The sequence below is a fragment of the Chroicocephalus ridibundus genome, chromosome 2 (assembly GCF_963924245.1).
Source record: "Chroicocephalus ridibundus chromosome 2, bChrRid1.1, whole genome shotgun sequence".
Taxonomy (NCBI): Eukaryota; Metazoa; Chordata; class Aves; order Charadriiformes; family Laridae; genus Chroicocephalus; species Chroicocephalus ridibundus.
Window position 1 is genome coordinate 49,693,263 of NC_086285.1, and position 18,829 is coordinate 49,712,091.

Below are 18,829 nucleotides of genomic sequence, written 5' to 3' on the forward strand. Positions count from 1 at the left end.
TCATGCTGGGAAGATCATACGCTTATCCCATATATCCAAGTCTCTTGAGGAGTTCTGAAATCATTTGACCACACAAGCGATTTTCTCCACAGAAAAATAATGCCTTTCTGGATTACACCAATATGTTTCCAGTCAGATCTGTAGAAAAATATCAGTAAAACAAACAATTCAAAAGCCCAAACCCCCCACCTTGAACAATTTTTACCCTGTCTCATTGAAAGGGGGGGTGCGTGCATGCAGGGGAGAGGACAGTGAGAAGAAAATTCTAGCATGTTGAAGATTTTCCTTTGTTTAAAATGTCAGGAAATATAAAGGAGAGAGTCCCTGCAGCAATTTAAACGAGTAGCCAGTGTTCATTCTTTATATTTTAAATGCCTGTTTAATAGCATTACGAGACTGAAATTACCCTTTGGACAAAAATAATACAAGTGGAACAAATAGCTTATATGCAGAGCAATTGAGTTAATGTTGCCATAGGAACCTTTATATTTCTCTGACAGTATTTTAACAGTGTAGCCTTAATTGCATTTAATAGCATGTGCCTTTCTTGCCTTGTGAGCATGCACAGCTGAAATTCTGCAAGACCGAGCTAGGGCTGGAGTGCTTTGTCACATTCCTCCGTTTCAAGATGGCACAGTGTGAGGGCAGAATGATCACATTTGGCAAAAATGTTTGCGCTATTCAAAATATGGTATTTTTTTTTTAAGGTAATTGTATGACCTTTGCATGTCCAAAGGCTTTTAGTGGCTTTTATATAATCTGTTGTGATTTACTAACCTGAAGGTCAAGTACGCTTATTATATTGCTTTCACATTAATATTGAGCATACTAAAAATCTAATCAGAAGAAAGAAGCCAAAAATAACGTGATCTCTAACAAAATGAGAGTAAATGTTGCTTTTTGCACCCTTGTTATCTCAGTGTACCTCTTGATTTCAAGAAGATTAAGATTACCTTGATGCAAAAGTAACAAACAGGGGTAAATGCCAGTAAATGTGGTGGTTCCTTGATTAAGGCTGTGCTTGTTTGCTTTGAGTTAACCTCCCAAGAATGACAGTGCTTCCAGCCTAGAGGAGGTTGACTAACTTTGCTTGGGTATTACATCAACTCAGTTTTCCACCAGCAATAACTGAAGTACAAGCGTTGGATCTCTTCACCCGGAGACTGACTGATTGCCACCCCTGCAGGAGAGCTGCAGGCCTCAGCCCCAGGTGTTAAGGCTGGCTTGGGGAGCACGGACAGAGACTTAAGAGTAAAGTCAAACAAAACAGTAGTTTAGAGGCATGGATTGCAGTTTGCTTCCTGGCCCAGGAGCATCTCACAGGGTAATGGCGTAACTGTATTTGAGGAGGAGCTCTAGCACTTCAGTCTCTGTGAACCTTTAAAGTTCACAGTGGTCTGAAATCATGTCCTTGTTCCTACTGCCTAGGAAGTATTTTGTGTAATGAAAGAAATTGAATCTTAGTCTGTGGCAATTAAACAAATGAAGTAAATGGGTGAAGGCCCTTGAACTACAAAATCATAGAATAGCAGAATGGTTGAGTTTGGAAGGGACCTCTGCAACTCATCTGGTCCAACCCCTCTGATTGAGCGGGGTTCCCTAGAGCAGGCTGTGTCAGTCATCAGTCACCCTCACATTACAAAAAAAAAAAATAATTTCTTACGTTCAGAGTGAACCTCCTGTGTTTCAGTTGGTGCCTATCACCTCTGGTCCTGTCACTGGGCACCACTGAAAAGAGCCTGGCTCCATCCTCTGTGTGCCCTCCCTTCAGGTATTTATATACATTGATGAGATCTGTCCTGAGCCTTCTCTTCTCCAGGCTGAACAGTCTCAGCTCTCTTGGCCTTTCTTCTTAGGGGCAATGCTCTGGTCCTTTCACCTCCATTGGCCCTTTGCTTGACTCTCTCCAATGTGTCCATGTCTCTCTGACACTGGGGAGCCCAGAACTGGACACAGTACCCCGGGTGTGGCCTCACCAGTGCTGAGTAGAGGGCAATCCTGTGCATATTGCCAAATAGTTTAGTATATTGTGGGATGACCACAGTGATTTATGTTTTTTCCTTATTTTCATTTGCAGACTTAGAAGCATGTTGGGTTTTTTCCAGTGAAATAATGTACTTGTAGGGAAAGGTGTATTTGAGTTTGACCCTGGACTAGAACTTTGGAGTTGAGTGAGTAACATGGCCAACTGCCACTGACAAACGTGTGGCAGATGTGTGAACGGAACCGGTAATCTGTGCTTCAGCTGTCAATATATGTAAAAGGGAAGTGGCAATTCCCAAGCTCAAAGTTACTGCAGTGATAATTTTTTATACCAATAAAGCTGAAATACTCAGTCATGAAACCGATGTATTTTCCTTTGTATACCTTGACTTTGCCTTGCCTGTTTCTGTTACAGTAAAGCAAAGTGGTACCAGTCAGGGAACAGAGTAAGTGGTAACAACCTAGACATGAGCGAGGGAGACCTTAATAGAAATCTGCAAAATCATGAGTGATTTTCTCAAGAAAAGACAGGATAAGTCCTTCAAGAATTGCTAAAAGTAGAAACTGTATCTGTCTCAGGCTGTCTCTGAAGAGGGGAAAAAACCTGGCAGTTGAGGGAAGTATTGGCTAGTTCTTCCTTACCTGTTCATGGCTAGACAGACACCTCCTTGGTCAGGCCCAATACAGCCTCCTACCTTCTGTTATTAACATGTGTTGCAACTTAATCTATCCCAATGCAAAGAAATATAGTTTCCTAGAAAAGGGAGAGAAAGGGGTGAGGAATATGTGACGGTTATGAACAAAATGGATGTCAGTCCCTTTGGTAACCATACCTGCACAGATTCAGACGTCCTTTTTGCTGTGGATGATGATGATTTAATGCCATCTGTTTCTCAGACAGATTCTCTTCTAACAGCTAAACCACAATTTTATTGGGTGCTGCAAAAGTTAAGTCTTTTCTTTCATTTCCAAAATGTTGAACATGAACGTGATGCTATTCAGTGTGACAACCTTCAGCATTTTTAGGAATAGAGTAGTGAAAGTTTGTCCTAACCCCTTGCTTTTGGCTATGAAGCTTAGATGCTTGGGGAAAAAAGAAAAAAAAAAAAAAAAAAAAAAAGTCAGTGGTTCATGGAGAGGTCAAAAGTAGAAGCAGATGAGTTTTACTGCAAGGGGAAATGTATTACTGTCCTGATTTTTCTGATTCCCCCATTTTTTGTTTGCCACTTTTGCAATAACAGGATGCATAAAGGATTTTATTATATCAGCCCAGAATAGTGTAACAGAGCATTAATGTAGTTTAATTTTCCATGGGGAAGGCAGGCTTTTATCAAACTGTGTGGAGGAGAGTAGTAATGGACTAGATTTTCATTATTAATGTAGTGCATGTACCTAGTGAATTGCGATGGCATGATGATGCTGTTCATCAGAGAGATGTATCGTCTTTCTGAGCAAGAATTTTCATTTCCAGTATGGAGGGGTACTTCTAATATGCAAAGCCAGAAACAGCAAAATGCATTTTCTTCATCTCTGCATCTCTTTTAGAGCCAGCTCGTCTCCATGGCAACATGTTAGACAGAAAGAGATGTGGAGACTAGGGAGGAAAGGAATGAGTTAGAAACAGCCAGGCGGTGGTGTGTGTCCCCCACGTCAGCGCATCAGCCTTTTGATAGGATGATTTTGTTAACACCCATCCAAGGCTCCTGTGCAGAGCTTCTTTATTAGAGCAGCTGCCAGGGCATCTGCTTCTCTCTTCTGCATCCTTTTTCTATTTTTTGTTATTTTATTTTTTTTTTCCCCCTAGATACACCCTCCACACCCCCCTTTGATTTTATTTGCAGCTTCATTGAAGATGTGCAGCTCTTTTCCAGCTTTCTGTGAGCTTCCTTGTGATACGGTATTTTGCAAAGGCAGGAAGGCATGGCTGCATTTCACTTGACCTTAGCAGCGAAGTGAAATCTCGTCTATGTTGCTGAAGGATACTGACTATGCAGAAATTTATTGAAGCAGATTATTATGAACTGGACTGGTATTATGAAGAATGCACAGATGGTAAATATATCTTTCTAGTCTCCTGTTGCAGAATTTGGAGCCTGTGAGACTGAACCATCGTTACTCAATGGTTTTAAAAATGAAGTACCTTGAAAAAGGCAGCATTCTGGTGTAGTGGAGATGCCCGCATCTCTGTTCCACCTCAGCATCTCTTGTGAGCATGCTACAAGAGACTGCCGTATAGCTTTCCCTTTTTGAAAGGGAGTGGCAGACGAGCATATGCACTATATGAGCAATCTTTGGGCAGGGGAGAAATATTTGAAATGCTGACCGTATGTATAATAATTTAGCTGAATTACACTTACTGTAAGATTGTGTATTGGTTTGAGTTTTAAGTCTTTGTATTTTTTCTGCCTTACCAATATGCTGTAATATGTATATATTTAATGTGTTAATAGGCAGTACATATTTTCTCTCTGGTTATTTGTCTGTGAAAGATATTTAAAACTCTAGTTCCTTAGAAGCAAGCAGGTTAACTTTTTGAATTGAAAAAATTACAAGATCTGGCAAGCACTATCTTCTGGGCCTCTTGTGATTTTTCTAATGTTTGCTTGGGCGATTATTTCTTTATCAGAGCATTGGATGTTTTCATCAGTCTTCTGATAGAAGGCACTTGAGGAAGGATAAGGAATGGCTAAAACTGTACTCTCAGCAGAGTGGAAAAATCAAGATTCCTCATTGATGGTACTCAGTGGTAACCTCTAAAACAAATGCAGCCTTTGGAAAAGCAGTATTTGTATATGGATTTTATTGTGGTTGTAGAGCTTGCCTTAAATGAGGCAAGTCCAAGATCACAGTGAAGCAAAGAACAGAAAGGAGTAAGGAGTGTAGGCCCAGGGGTTGTTGTATGTATGTAGTACATCAAGATATTTCATACTGCTTCAATAACAGTATCAGAGGGGATGTGAAGGGTAAAGATGTGTGATAAAATTTTATTGGGTTTTTATGGTCTTTTGAGTGGCATATGCCTACGTTTCTTGCTCTGTACTGGATTTTCAAATGGAATGCAATTTCAGAAACTTGTAAACTTAACCTTCTCTTATGTTTAATTGATTATTCCTGTCCAGGTGTTCAAAGAGGAAAGGTGCATATTTATTTGAAAGATCTGACCACTTTAAGTTGGACTGAATCCATTATGTAACCTTTATCCCCTAGGTTTAACCCTAGTAAATACTGTAGCATCTGATTAATCCACATGATGTAACAGGCTGAGTTGGCCTGGTTTTAGAAGCTTAAAAATAGAACAGTTGTGCTGTCATTAAAAGCTGTAGCTGATTTTTATAATTTATTTTTTTTTCCCCCGGGTTAAATACAGATAGCCTTCTTTTCATTGTTCTTTTTTATGGTCCTTTGTCTGTCAGGTCAAAGTGTCATTATGCAGAAGCATGGCATGGCTGAATGTCTGAGCTAGGAGCTCATCTGCTCCTCAGTTTTGTCTTAAGGTGTGTACTGCACTGGAGAACCTATGGGAATTCCACAGTAATGGAATAAGCAACAGGTGTTGGGCAAGCATTTAAATACCTTGTGGGATCAGGGCCTCAGTAGCACGGTAGTCGTTGGTCTGATTCTGGGCTGACAAGTTTTCTTGGGAGCACTGAGCCCCCGCCCAGCGTTCTTCTTCCATGAGCTGAGGTCTACGGAGAGTCAGATAGTTTGTGCTAGCTGGAAGTATTTGGGGAGCTCTGCCCTAAGAGAAAGCAGGGTTTGATGCCCGATAATGAAAAAATCTCCCCAGTAGGTAAGACATAGTGCTTTATTTATTTATTTATTTTTAAATTAAAATACTACTAAAATACTACATGATGGAAGAATAGCGCTGTCAGTCCTGTCTGGGTCTCACAAGTGATTGGTAGTCTCATAAGGTTTAATGGAACTTTATGGGGTTTAGCTTTCTTTTGCTTCTCCCAGTTGAAGTGTGTGAGAAAGAGAAGGATTTGAGAGGTGCAGTGGAAGGCATAGTCTTTGGCCTTTGATACTGGCATATTAATTTGGATTTAAAATAGTATTAATACTTCCTCTTGATGGAGGAAGGTTATTCTGATTGTAGTGGGTGACAAAAGGCATCTTTAAAATGCAGTAGAAAACTGAGCTTTTTTAAAAACCTAGAGCAGATGACATATTATAAGAGATGCTTGTCTCTTGATGCTTGTTTGGTTTTTTTTTTTCCCCCTACCATGTATTTGTCGATACCAGAGTCTTTTGCCTGAAATGCTTTTTATGTTCAGTAGAGAGTGATAGGCAGTTGCAGCTCATACAACCTGTTTTGAATATCTATTTTAAGACAAAATGAAGCATAGTTAGCGAGCTTCTTTCTCTGCTGTACATGGACTCCCAGGAACTCAGATGTATGTGTGCATTCAATTGTGAATCCTACCCAGTTCACCCTTTTTGGCAAATAGAACATTGGAGGATGGTTGGTGGTACATTGAAACTAATAGAAAACCTTGCAATCTGTTATCCTACAGAATTATTTTTCTGATTAAACTGTTCGTGCATCCTTTGTCAAAGCTGCTGAGACTCAAGATTTCCATTTAAAAGGTGTGGCTTTAATTGTTTTACTTTTTTTAGTAATTATTTTAGCAGTGTATGGTTTCTTGTTCTTCAAGGGCAATCCAAAGAGCACTCCAAAATTACACCAGGATATAAGGTTTTAATGCTGTTATTTAATAGGTAAAGAAGTGACTCTCACTTTTACCTCAGATTTAATGAATTTCTGTATGGACCAAAATCGTAATGATGTCTTCGACTTGCATTTGATGATGGTAATTTTTTTAATGCCTTGCAAAAGCAAATGAAAAAACTATCAAAACTTACAATGTACAAATCTATACAAAAACTTTCTAGGGTTGGAATTAATCCCTTTACGTAAAGTCCTTTACAGAGTATTTTTGGTAGATGAAACTGGACAATAAAATGTCATGCTATTTATCTGAAGGTTGAATCACTGGTGTTAACTGACATTACAATCAATTGAAACTTCTATAAATAAGAACTATTACACTGTGCTTTTTAGGTACATTTTCAAGTATAATATTTTATAATATGAGTGACAGTTGTCACCTTATTTGGTATTAATGAAATATATTGTGTAGGTGGAATGGGGAGGGGGAAAGAGTGTGGACTTGAGTAGGAAAGTAGTTATTGTCATAGCAGACAGACATTGACAGAATCAATGATAAAAGACGAAAAGATGAAACCTTTGCAGACTCTTATTTTGAAAGATAATAGTATAAAAGTCTGAGTTCATCTGGGAGTTGTTTTTTTTTTTTTTTTAAGAGAAAAAAAAAAAGGTTCTTAAAAAATGCGTACAACACAACTTTGGTGAAAAAAATAATGCAAAAAAACCTCCCACAAACTCCCAAACAGGTAAATAAACAGATAAGTACCATAGAATCGTTTGGGTTGGAAGGGACCTTTAAAGATCATCTAGTTCCAACGCCCCTGCCATGGGCAGGGACACCTCCCACTAGGCCAGGTTGCTCAGGTAGATACCCAGAGAAATCTTTATGAATAGCTTCTTCCTCAGCCTCTTTCTTAGGCCATTATTTTTCATCCTCTCAATGAACAATGCTTTCTAGAGAAATACAGATTAACTTTGGATCAAATTGCTTTTCCTGTGGTTTCTTCCATTACTTGTTTACTAGTAGCTGAACAACTCCACAGTAATGCCTGAGAGTTCATTGCCTGCAACTCCAGATGACTTTGTGTGTGTGGAGTTGGCTCTTTCCTCCTTCCTTTGTTGGTCATGAGTTTCATCAATTTCTTGCGGAGAAAATAGTGTCTTTTCCATTTTTCCCTCACCAATCACACTGTGTGCCCTGTTTGTCATGTGCTGAAGCTTCTAACCCCCTTACCTTTGCCTGAGCAACTTCATCTCACTTTCTCGGTTGTTCCAGCACACCTTATCTTGCCTCTGCTCTTCTTTATAACTTTCAACCCCTACCTGGATCGCACTGAAATGTTTTCATCCTTTGCTCTGTTTGCAGTTTAGAGCTCCTCACCTCTGTTCTATTTTCTAGTCCACTGAAATGATTATTAGCAAACTTTCTTTTTAGCTGAACAGCATTTAGCAATGTTAAAGCCTGCTCTCCTTGACCTCTCAGCCACTTTAAGCATGATTACTTATCATTGCCTTGCTTCCTTTGAAGATGTTTTTTTAAATCACTCCTTTAAGGTAGCATTAGAATAACATTTTATATTCCCTGCTGCAGCTCTTTAAGAGTTCTTGGTTGTCCGTGTTTCTTCTCTGTGTACCTTAGTTACAGGCAACCTCTCAAGCACACATCTGCCAGCTCTGTGGATCGCGCAGTCAACCTTTTTACTACAAATATGCTTTCCTTGACGCTTCCTCCCTTAGAGTAGGATCTTGGCTGATGGTTGGGCATTTATGATGAGTCATCACCTCCCTGCTACATTAGCCCCTTTTGTTTCCATCCCTGTAGGCAGAGTAACCCTGGTGTTACTCTGGATGTTGAGTGGATGAGAATCTTACGAATGCTTGCAATTCTCTGAAACAGCCCTTGCTCTATAGGTATGCAGCTAGAATTCTTATTCAAGTTGTTCTTGTTTTGCTCCTATGTCCTTTATCTCCGTATTTGCTAAATGCGATTGAACCTTGCTTATATTCATGTAATCATTGATAAAATTTTCCTAGTTTTCTGCTTTTTTTTTCCTTTTTCTTTATTCCTCCATCGACTTTCTAGTCTTTTTCCAGTCAGACCTAAGCTACATCTGCTTGTGTGTTGTCTTAACATGGCTTATTTTTCAGTGTGAGGTCGTCTTCCTCTTTATTCTGCTCAGCTGCTGAATTTCCAGATAAGTGTTTTCCCAGTTCATCCCATTTCATTCCTTTTCTGCTAAAGTAGCATGCTGGCCTTTTGATTGAGCTGACAGAAAATAATTTGTGTGGGCTTTTGAAAGTGTGGGGAACACACAAAACCTGTAAACATTTGAACAAGCTAACTTGTTTGACTGTACGTCTTAATAGAGAGCACATTCAATTCAATGACCAATTTATCAACGTATTTTTAAATGTGGATGCTATTTTAGTTGCTGGTTTTAGGACTTGTTAGCTTACAGAGAATCTCTTTGTTCTAAATGCAGCATTGTTGTTATTAGTTAATAGTGGTCAAAATGAATGTGGTTAATTGTGCAAAAGTCTAGATGTTTTTATTGATAAAGGAAGGTTAAAATGATTTGAATGCATTGGAGTTCCTTGGAAATAGTGAGTCAGGATAAAAGGGTTTATTTGTTCTGTACCCAGCCTCACCCTTCTTCAGCCTAGCTCCTGGTTTGTGTTTCCTGCTTGGTTGCAAAGTTACTGAAGGCGTTTTGTACCTTAGTGCAAGCATCGCCTGAGGAATGTGCATCTGTGTGCTTTAAGCATTGTAACTCACTTAGCAAGCTTCCTGAGAGGAGTTAAATGTCTTTAGCCACTAATTCAGAGTGGTGATTGCAGCAAATACGCCAAATTTACTTTGCAGTGGCAACCCATAAAAATGAATGTTCATTCTGGTATGTTCTTTAAGTCCCTGAGTATGCCTTTACAGGAAATATTAAAAATGTCTTTAAATCTTTCCTGATTAGAATGTATATTTTCAGAACCGTAAACAATTTAGCTTTTTTTTTTTTCATAGCTGCCTATTGTTTGGTATCTGTTGGAAACCTGGCTCTTAATATTTAGCAAGTAAATATTCCTGCACTAGTGAAAGGGCTTAATCCAGAATAACTCTAAAAAATGAGTTGATAGTGTGAGGGTGCGGTACACATTCCTTCTCCACCCATTATGAATTTGCATCAGCAAGTATCATACGCTGATATCAATATAGGCATTGCAACAATTATCTCATTCGCTCGGCTTTTGAATGTCAGAGTCCTGTGCGGCATGAGCTGACGTGAGTCACGGTTCAGAAGTCAGCTTGTGGGAATATTCATTCACTCTCCTTATATTGTCATGTGTATTGGCCAGCAACGTGTGTGTTTTCAGTGTGTCGCCCACTGCCATGCTCTCCTTCATAAGCTATAGTTGAACACTTGTCAGCAGTGTTAAAACCAACAGAGTTTAAAATCAACAGGGTTGCCAGGGCTTGACTTATTTGTCCTAAGCTAAATTTAAAAGGTGCTTCTTGCATTCTTTTAAAGATATCTGAGGCTTATTGGTTTGGTTGCTCTCTGAATTTCCATTCTCCTGCTGTTACCAAAATGTGTTAGATTGACACTGGGCAGCAAGTAGGTACTTAAGACTCTTACTCTCTGATATTTTTAAAGAGTTTTGATTCACTGTTACAGGGAAGAAATGAAGATAAAGAAAAGCTCTAAAGAATCAGAAACTAGAAGCAATCCTCATTATATTATTATTAAAATTCCATCTGTTAACCTCATTATATAGGGAGAAGGGGACAATCCTATTTTTCCCCAGCTGAGTTCTTGAGGCTATTGTTGCTGCTGAATATTGCAGTGGATTTTGGCAGTCAAAGGTCAAGTTGTTAAGTTTGAGTAGTAGGATCTTCCTTTATTCAGAAATGAGTGTTCCTTTCCTCAGCAAGCATTTATGTGTATTTCATATCCTTTGGCTATTGTTTATATAAACATTGTTACATTGTTTGTATATAAATATCAAGAGTTTAAAACCAAAACAGAATAATTCATTGTGATTGTATAAAATGAGTTACTTCCCATCTCATGCTACTTCATACTTTCACACCACTAGAGAAGTGCTAATAGAGAAATTGTTCTTGCGTGACCCAAACTGTTACGTTCTGCTGCCTTGTCATGTTTGTCTGTCTCCCTCCCCAGCAGTGATGTCCCCTCAGAGGGTGATGAACTGCCTTTGCCTTCCTGTGCCCCCACTTTGCCTGCAACTGCTTTGCCTTGTGACGCAGATAGGAATGCTTTCTGTAAGCAGCAAAGGGCACCTCTTTGCCATTGAAAGCAAGGGAGGCAACCTGGCAAACATTAAATATCTAGAGCTGCAAAAAGTTAAATAAGAAAGTGAACCTGTCCTATGTGTGCAGTCAAGTTTAGCAAACACAACCTGTTGTAAACCAAGAGGTCTGGGGACAAGAAGTTTTGTTTTTGAACGGAGAAGAGATATGTATGCCCTTGGAAATACACTAGGGTACCATATGTGGACTTGAGGTATTTCATTTCCCACAGCAGACAGAAGAGTAAAGATGACTGTAGAAAACGTGGTATTTGACAGCTGATGTGATATGTCATTTAAATGCTTCGTGCAAGTAATCTGTATTATGAAAGCAATAAAAAGAAGCCCCAAACATCCACTCCCTTCCCCCCAGCCCAGTTCTCCAGGTGGTGTTTTCAGTATGTGGTGGATGCTGTAGTCAGACCATACTGTACTATACCATACCTGCAGCTTTCACCATCTCTCTGCTGGGTGGGATTAGCGTGTGCATGTGTACAGGCTTTGGCTGTTCACTCCTCCTGTGAAATCTGTTACTTGCAGCATTAGGCAACATGAGAGGCGATTTAACTCCGTGAAGGTGCACACCCTTCGTCAGGTGTGACAGTCGGAGGCTGGGTCGGACTTCCGTGTTGCTGAGACACTCATGGGAAGCTACCACTTCACCTGGAGGAGCAGGGGCAGAGGAGAGAGCATCTTGTCGGCACGAGGAGTGACAGGGAGGGGGCTTTTCAGCCCACTTCCTCTGTCTGAAATATGCTGGTGGAGCTGTTGAGCAAAAACTGGCTACCTTCAGAGCTGATATGAGGAACAACATAAATCTTCTAGTAATTATTAGACAGATGGTCTCCTCCCTCCTCCACCCCATCTGTACAACACAAAGCTGTTGTGCTAAGGACAAATTCTCAGTCACTCAGGAGCTCCCTGGCTGAGCATGTGAGTGAGGAAAGATGGTATCCTGCTTTGTGGAGACCTTGCCTTGCTCTCCCCAAAAATACAGCCTCCGAGGGAATGACTTCCCATCTCCTGTGAGACTAGGGCATCGTAGTGTGTCTATCTGGGATAACTTCAGCAATGTCACTAAACGACGAGGAAAGCTTTGAATATGACTGTGAAAAGGAAAATAAGAGAGAACGCAGATTTAACAGGCAGAGCCTTGATATCTTGGAAGAAGGTACTATTCACCTTGTTGTTTTAAACTTCTATGGTAGTAGCACATGGTAACATGTAAGTGATTTGAGTGATGTGTGTGGATTTAAATTACTAAATTTGACCTTTTCTTTCTGTGTATCCAGTATATTCAGATGAAATATGAAGAAAATACTCTTATATGAATAGGATGAGTCTTAATTTATGGACACTTCTTTAAAAAAGAAATACATGATCAACAGATGTAGGCTACGCAGTACCTTTTTTATGATGAAACTGTTTTGGGGAAATTATCTTTCTTTAGAAATGTAATATATTTTTTATATGTAGAGCTCATGTGTATTATGAGACTGTGTCTGATAGGTTATTATTCCCTACAGGTACTTCTAAAATGAGCAAAAGAACAGGGCAAGAATTTTGTGCTTATCCATGAACTTGAAAGCACTTAGACAGAAATAATACAAGTTGTGGGTTTTGTGACTTAACCTTTCCACAAAACAAATGACCCAAAATCTTGTCATACTTTGTGGAAATAACAGACATCTATGGTATTGCAGGCGACTGGGTGGGAATATGAATCTATGTACATTGAAAATTCTCCTATGCACCTGCTGCATAGAGACTGTACTCATTCAAGGGCTGCTTCCAACAAATCTGGCAATTTTTTCAGGGCTTCAGGTGCTAACAGTTAAATGCACCATTTATTTATCTTATTTCGTGTGCTGTAAATTTCACTCCAAAATAGTGGAAGAGAACTGTGGTAGAGAACTGGTACTTCCAAATACACAATCATAAAGGTGGTGTGAGGATGCTTTGAAAGATCATTAGCACAGAGAATGTGACCTGCTGTGAATTTACACCTTTATTCACCTCCTGTCTCCAAAGCCTCAGTGGATGTAACGTGCTCTTTGAATCCCATGACAGCGGTCTTTCACGTAAAGACTTCCTCAGAATCAAATATTCCGCCTGGATTTCATTCGTACTCAGTCAATAAACTGTGCATCTCTCCTGTTGTGGGTCCCCGACGGAAGCTGAGATAATTTGTGTGTGTGTGCAAAATAGAAAGGTGCTGGAGACAGTACTGGTGAAAGGAAACTTTAAAACTGGTGATTGGAGTGGGGAGGAAACTTAGTGAGAGAGGCCAGCCGCCGTTGTTTTATGCTTGATTCTTTTTTTAATGATTAGATGTTTGCTGAAACCTACATCATGCAGTTATTCTTCCTGCTGACTTTACATTTCATGCAGATCTGAGTACAGTCTGAAGCTGTTCTCGTTGATTTTGAGAGGGGGGGAAAAAATGTTGGGTTCCATCTGGGATAAAATTAGCCCTGTCTTTCTACGGTACCTTCCCCTCAACAGCTCAGTATGTATTTGAAATGCCTTTTAAAGATGCTCTCTCTTCTCAACCTATACCTTCAGGTCACCTACACACTGGTAGTAGTAGTGATAGTTGCACAAAAATGATACATGGTATTTCCGTGTATCTGCATGTGGGCGCACTTATGAATGGTAGTATTCCTCTTGGGGATGAGTCAATTCATTCTATAAGTAAAGCAGATGGAAACACCAGCATGTAGCCTTTTCAAGCTGAACAAAAGAAACAGTTTAGCCATATCTGGCTATAAATTTGGTGTCAGAAATGTAAAGTCTTGAGTATATGCTTCACTTTAACCATTTATAGTGGTTGAAAAGAAGGTGGTAAAAATTGTGTAATTAAGACTCCTTAACTGTTCGGCCTATTCCATGAGCAGAATGTGTCCTTACTACTTGTCTGTTATTTACACGGTTGTTTTGGTTTTTGTTGTAGTGAGGTTTTTCCCTGTCCTGACACTTAGATCCCGTGACTGCCCTCAGTCCTGTTTCTAGAGCCTCTGTCACAGAACAAACAGTACACTTGGCGGCGTTACAGAGTCGGTTCTCTTGAGTAGGGGAGGCACCTTCGTAAAGGTCTAGGCAGAACAGTCAGAGAGTCAGTGCTTTGCTTTGGAGTTGTAAATTTTCCTGATAGCAACATATTTACTCATCGTTTGATGAGCTGGTCTTTGAGATGACTGCAGTGAAACTTTGTGCAGGGATATCTGTTGATAGTGACTATTCAGTTTTTGTTGATAATAAAACCTGAGCTATAAAGGGACAGCTTGTCAGTTTTCTTTGGTTAGTGATTTGTTGGGTCAGCTAATTCTAAAACTGGTCTGTGTTTTCATTCTTGCTGATGTGGGTAGGACAGGAAAAGACTTTTACCTGGTTAGGACCTGTGGTGGCAGCCATTCATTACTATTTCAGTTTACTAATGTAACAGATGAAATATCCTCCTTTTCTAAAGTATTGGGTAAATGCAGGCTAAAAATCTAGCCCAAGTTTAATTTAAAAAAGAAAAAAAAGGCTCGTGATCACTGTTAAAATCTCAAGTTCAGGCACTCCAAGGGTCTGACTTACAGAAAATGAAAAATACCTGGTTTATCCTACAAAGACATTGACCAGACTGGAGGCTGTACAAGGGCTCTGGAATCTTCAAACACTAAAGCAAAGAAAAATGGAGACTAGTAATTCTTGAAAGCTTTGGCGCAGCCAATCCCTCCTGGGGTTGGAATAGGAAAAGATACCGTATTTAAGAGAGGGAGACATCTGACAATGTGTGGCTTTTAATACAGGCTTGTGACTTCATTTTTGGATTTTTGAAAGATTTACAGTCTAGATGCCTGATTTAAGCCCTACGCTCATTTATTAGTTGCAAGGACTGCAGTCCAGACATTTCTTGAGAAGAAATGGATGGAGGGGAATGTCAAGACAGTAATTCAATGACTGGGAATCGAAAATCCTGCAAGAAAAGTTTTAACAGAAGAGCTATGCTGAACTCTATCACTAAATGGTGTGTGCACTATGATGATGTAAAGTTGTGGGGTCCAAACATGGAGATGACAATAAAGTCAAGCCTTTGGTCCTTTCCAGGTGTTTTTCCTTATCTCCTTAGTTTTGCTTTGTGGTTGTGTTTTAGAAGTTACCACATTTGATCTGTGTTTGTGCTAACAGAAGGAATAAGCGTGTGATGCTCTTTTTTAAATTTCCTTTAACCTGGTTCTTCATTCACCACAAGAAAATTTGTCGCAGTCTATGCCCTGTTTGTCTATTTGTTTCTCTATGCCCTGCTTAGAGAAAGTACTTTGAAATGGCTACCAGCCTGAGTGTTTGGGCATTAAGCTTTAGAAAAGAAATAACGGTGGAGTGTTTTCCCAAACCTGAGATTAAGTAATAACATAGGTTTTTATGTGTGGCTTTAATTTGGGATATACTAAGCTATTTGAGTACTGTATGAGAGAAATGGCAGTAAACAAACACTCTCCAAACCATAGCTTAAAAGGCAAGATAAAATCTCTTCTTCTAGAAGAATCAGTAACTGCACCTTAATATTAAAAGACTAATTTGCAAACTACGCCCTTGAAATCACAGTAAACTAGGCTGTAACAGTTTAAAAAAAAAAAAAAAAAAGAAAAAAAAAAGAATCTATTGGCATTGTCTATTGAACTTACAGTAGTTAACTTTAATGGCAGTAATATGTGCTTGCTGAGTGAGTGTTTATCACTCGCTACATTGTGTTCTTCCAGACTCCTCCATGGAGCTCGCCCACGGTGTGACTTGACAGCTGTGGAGCAGTTGGCGCACTGTGACCGCTCTTTATCCCTCTCGCCGGAGTCGCAGCCACCCGCTGAACTCCCTGTTTGCCTTCTGGAGTGTTCCACCCGCTCCTGTGCTGGGGAGCCGGGGGTAGGCTGGAGGAACTGCTGGCGTGTTGCGTTAAAATTTGGGCTTATAGCAAGTCGTGCCTCAAAGCACATTTTAAGAGAGTTCTGTCACAGGAGCTTGAAAAAAATTCTTAAGCTCTTTAAGTGAACCTGTTCTCTCGGGGCCGTTTTAAATGTGACACCCTGAAGCCTCTGCCCCAGTTTAGCCAGGTCTTCCAAAACCTTCTCTTTAGTGGAGGAGAAGCTACCATGTTTACCTTTAAACATGTAAAATCGTTCTAGTCTGGGTCAGTAACAGAGCTGATGGCACATTTTAGGTATAATTTTCCTGAGTTTATTTGAATAGGTTGTATGGCACAGTTTCAGAATTCCTCATGTGCTTGGCTCAAGTCGATGTAGTGCTCGCAGTAACCAGTGCCAGAGGATAACTATCGGTGGCTAAAAATCACAGCTTCGGTTCTAGAGCAAGTGCTTTATTCTTGGAGTGCAAAAATAGCCTTTCAGAAATGAAACCAACGTGAGTTGAGAAGTCCGAGTCTGCCAGGGGCTCTGACTGCTTGTGTTTGCCAAGGGGCATCCAGCAGTAAGGAGGGTGGCTGGTCCCTCGGTGTTTAGTATTTAGGATGCAATGAACTTGCCGCTGTATCATACGTCAGTGTTTAGGGAGAGCCCTGAGCAGAAGCCTCTGAGAAGGGAGGGAGACAGAAGCCATTTGCAAGGCAGGGCTTCTCGTGACCAATCAAGAATATAGTGGGCCTTGCCATGGTTAAAGGCGTTGAGTAGGGAACTGTTATGCAAAAAAAAAAAGCAGTAAGTTTGTCCTCTGCTGCCACCTGGACAACAAGGAGCATCAGTATTAAAATTGCCAGAGATCTGTTCTCCCCGAACAGTATTCCCTTATCCTGATGTAGTTTCCGAGGAAATAAGCTATGGTAATAGGGAAATCCCTATGCACTAGGGCCTTCCCTGTTAGACTCGATAATTATAATTATATGTCATTATTATCTGCGCCAAAAGTGAAACTTTACCATAACATCTTATTTCCCTTTTGTTTCCCAGTAGTTGTAAATACATGAGAAGAGGAGCAGTGGGGAGCTGGGATTTCCTCTACAGCCATGGCTGCTCTCTTTTAGTTCTTTAATTTGTCCGTGATTGATAGGTCTCAAAAATGAAGAGGGGGTATGCCTCAAGGAGGGATGCAGGGAGCAGGGGCTGAGGATATCTGTGACTGCTAGCTCTTGTGGTTATTTTTTTTTTCTTCTTTTTTTCTTCCATCTGAATCCCCTGTTTGGTGGGTGGTGTCTCATTGCAGCAGCTTCCAGTAGTGGTATTCTTGCTCTGCTTCCCTTCCGTGGCTGTTTCCTGTTCCCAGAAACACACTTTTCCTCTAAGCAGCGTGCTAGATGGCTGTGTGACTTTCAGGGAGCAATCCAGGAAGGTAGGTACGTTCCTCCCTTCTCCCTGAGCATCTTCAGCTTGTGGAGTTCAGAGCTTGAAAGAAGCTTCCAGTAAGATGCTGCATTAAATAGATGATGAGAAATAAATGCAGAGTACAACCTTTCAGCTGTACTCACTTAGGGAAACACAGGAATGCGGGTACCTAAAAATTTGCAAGCTTTAAGAGGGTATGGAGGTGGTGCTAGGTACTTTAAGGCAGAGGAAATACTTGATCTGTGTAGCATTTGTCCATTTGTGTGTTTGGCTTTTAAAAAGCCCAAATACTTTGAACCTCAGATACGTCCCTGGTAGCATGTATTTAATGCTGTCATGGAAATAATGTGATAGAAGCTTTCTCTGTTCTTCGTTTCCTGTCTTGGATTTGTGACATTTGTTTCAAAGCAGTTACCAAATCACATTTTCTAGCTCTGCGTTTCTGGAATTCTATGGTCCCTCCACTTGCTTGTAGACAATTTTTTGTTTAATTTATTCTTTTTTTCTTTATTGTCTAACAGCCTTGTCCGTAAACTGAGAGGTGCAAAGTGTATTTGATTTGAATATTTGCATGCATCCATCCATTTAGACACTGCGCTTCCTTTCACCCTCAAGCAAAAATACTACTGATTTGCAAGTGAGCAAAAAGGTCAGTAAAGGGGCACTGTAGGTTTTGTGTTACAGAGTGTTGACCTTCATTTACTCTTGCTTTATCTTTATGGTAGCATTATGAAGCTCTCATATTCATCAGAACCTCCAGCAGTCTAGAAACCTGCTATGCAGAATCCATTAGAGCTGTGGAGTTTGTGGTGTTTGGTTTGGTTTTTTTTTTTTGTCATGTGTCACCTCCCCCCGCCCTAATCAGAGCTTAAAATTATCATTCAAAATAGTGTGTCTTTTTCACTTGGTAGTCTTTTTGGACACCAAGGAAATCAAAATTGCCACCGTAGCAGTTGACCAAATCTTGTAATCTGTGGAGGCTGACTAACTGCATACTGAGACGCTGAGTTTTTGAAATGTTTCTTCTGAATTGCTTTCCCTCACCTCACTTTTCACCTTCTCTTCCCCACCAGCTTTGGCTTCTGAGGGATGGAGAGCACCACCTCTTTGCAAGTTTGCCCTTCTTCTAAAAGGGAAGCTTTCCATTCAGTTAGTAGCTCTGTGCTTCTGCTGTGTTGCAGGTTGAGTGCCGATAGGAGGTGGTTGGCCGGAGGAGGCATTTTGTTATATGCAGTCTATTGTTTGTTTCCACTTGGACGTTGAAGGGGGTGCATGAGATAATAATTTCTGTTTTGAAACCCTTCCATGTTGGCAGAGTTCTGTATTAAGGCACCTGTTTTAACAGTGACCAACAGAAGTCTGATGGAAATTTTGAGATATAAAAGCTATTGGTGATGAGGTCGCTAATTCTTTGCTAGTAATAAGTTTGTTGTGATAAGTCTATAGTGTTACCCTTCTGCGTTAAAGATAAAATGGCAAGTTCTGAAGGAATAGCAAATTGGGCAGCCACACGAATCAACCTTTATCACTCTTTCTCCCAGCTGAGTGACTTTAT

The 18,829-nt window shown here is 40.2% G+C and overlaps 1 protein-coding gene across 2 annotated transcripts in view; it reads left to right on the forward strand.

Moving 5' to 3' along the window:
- The window catches only part of TRAK1 (trafficking kinesin protein 1), a 109,447-nt gene that overhangs the window by 47,702 nt on the left and 42,916 nt on the right, over window positions 1-18,829 (forward strand). Inside the window, exon 1 of one of the 2 annotated variants that reach the window (XM_063325382.1) lies at window positions 3,700-4,035. The exons of the other annotated variant lie outside the window; for it this stretch is intronic. Coding sequence (XP_063181452.1) covers window positions 3,972-4,035 — 64 coding nt within the window. The 5' untranslated portion in view covers window positions 3,700-3,971. Of the gene's footprint in view, window positions 1-3,699; window positions 4,036-18,829 lie in introns of those variants that run through there. 2 annotated transcript variants of the gene reach the window in all.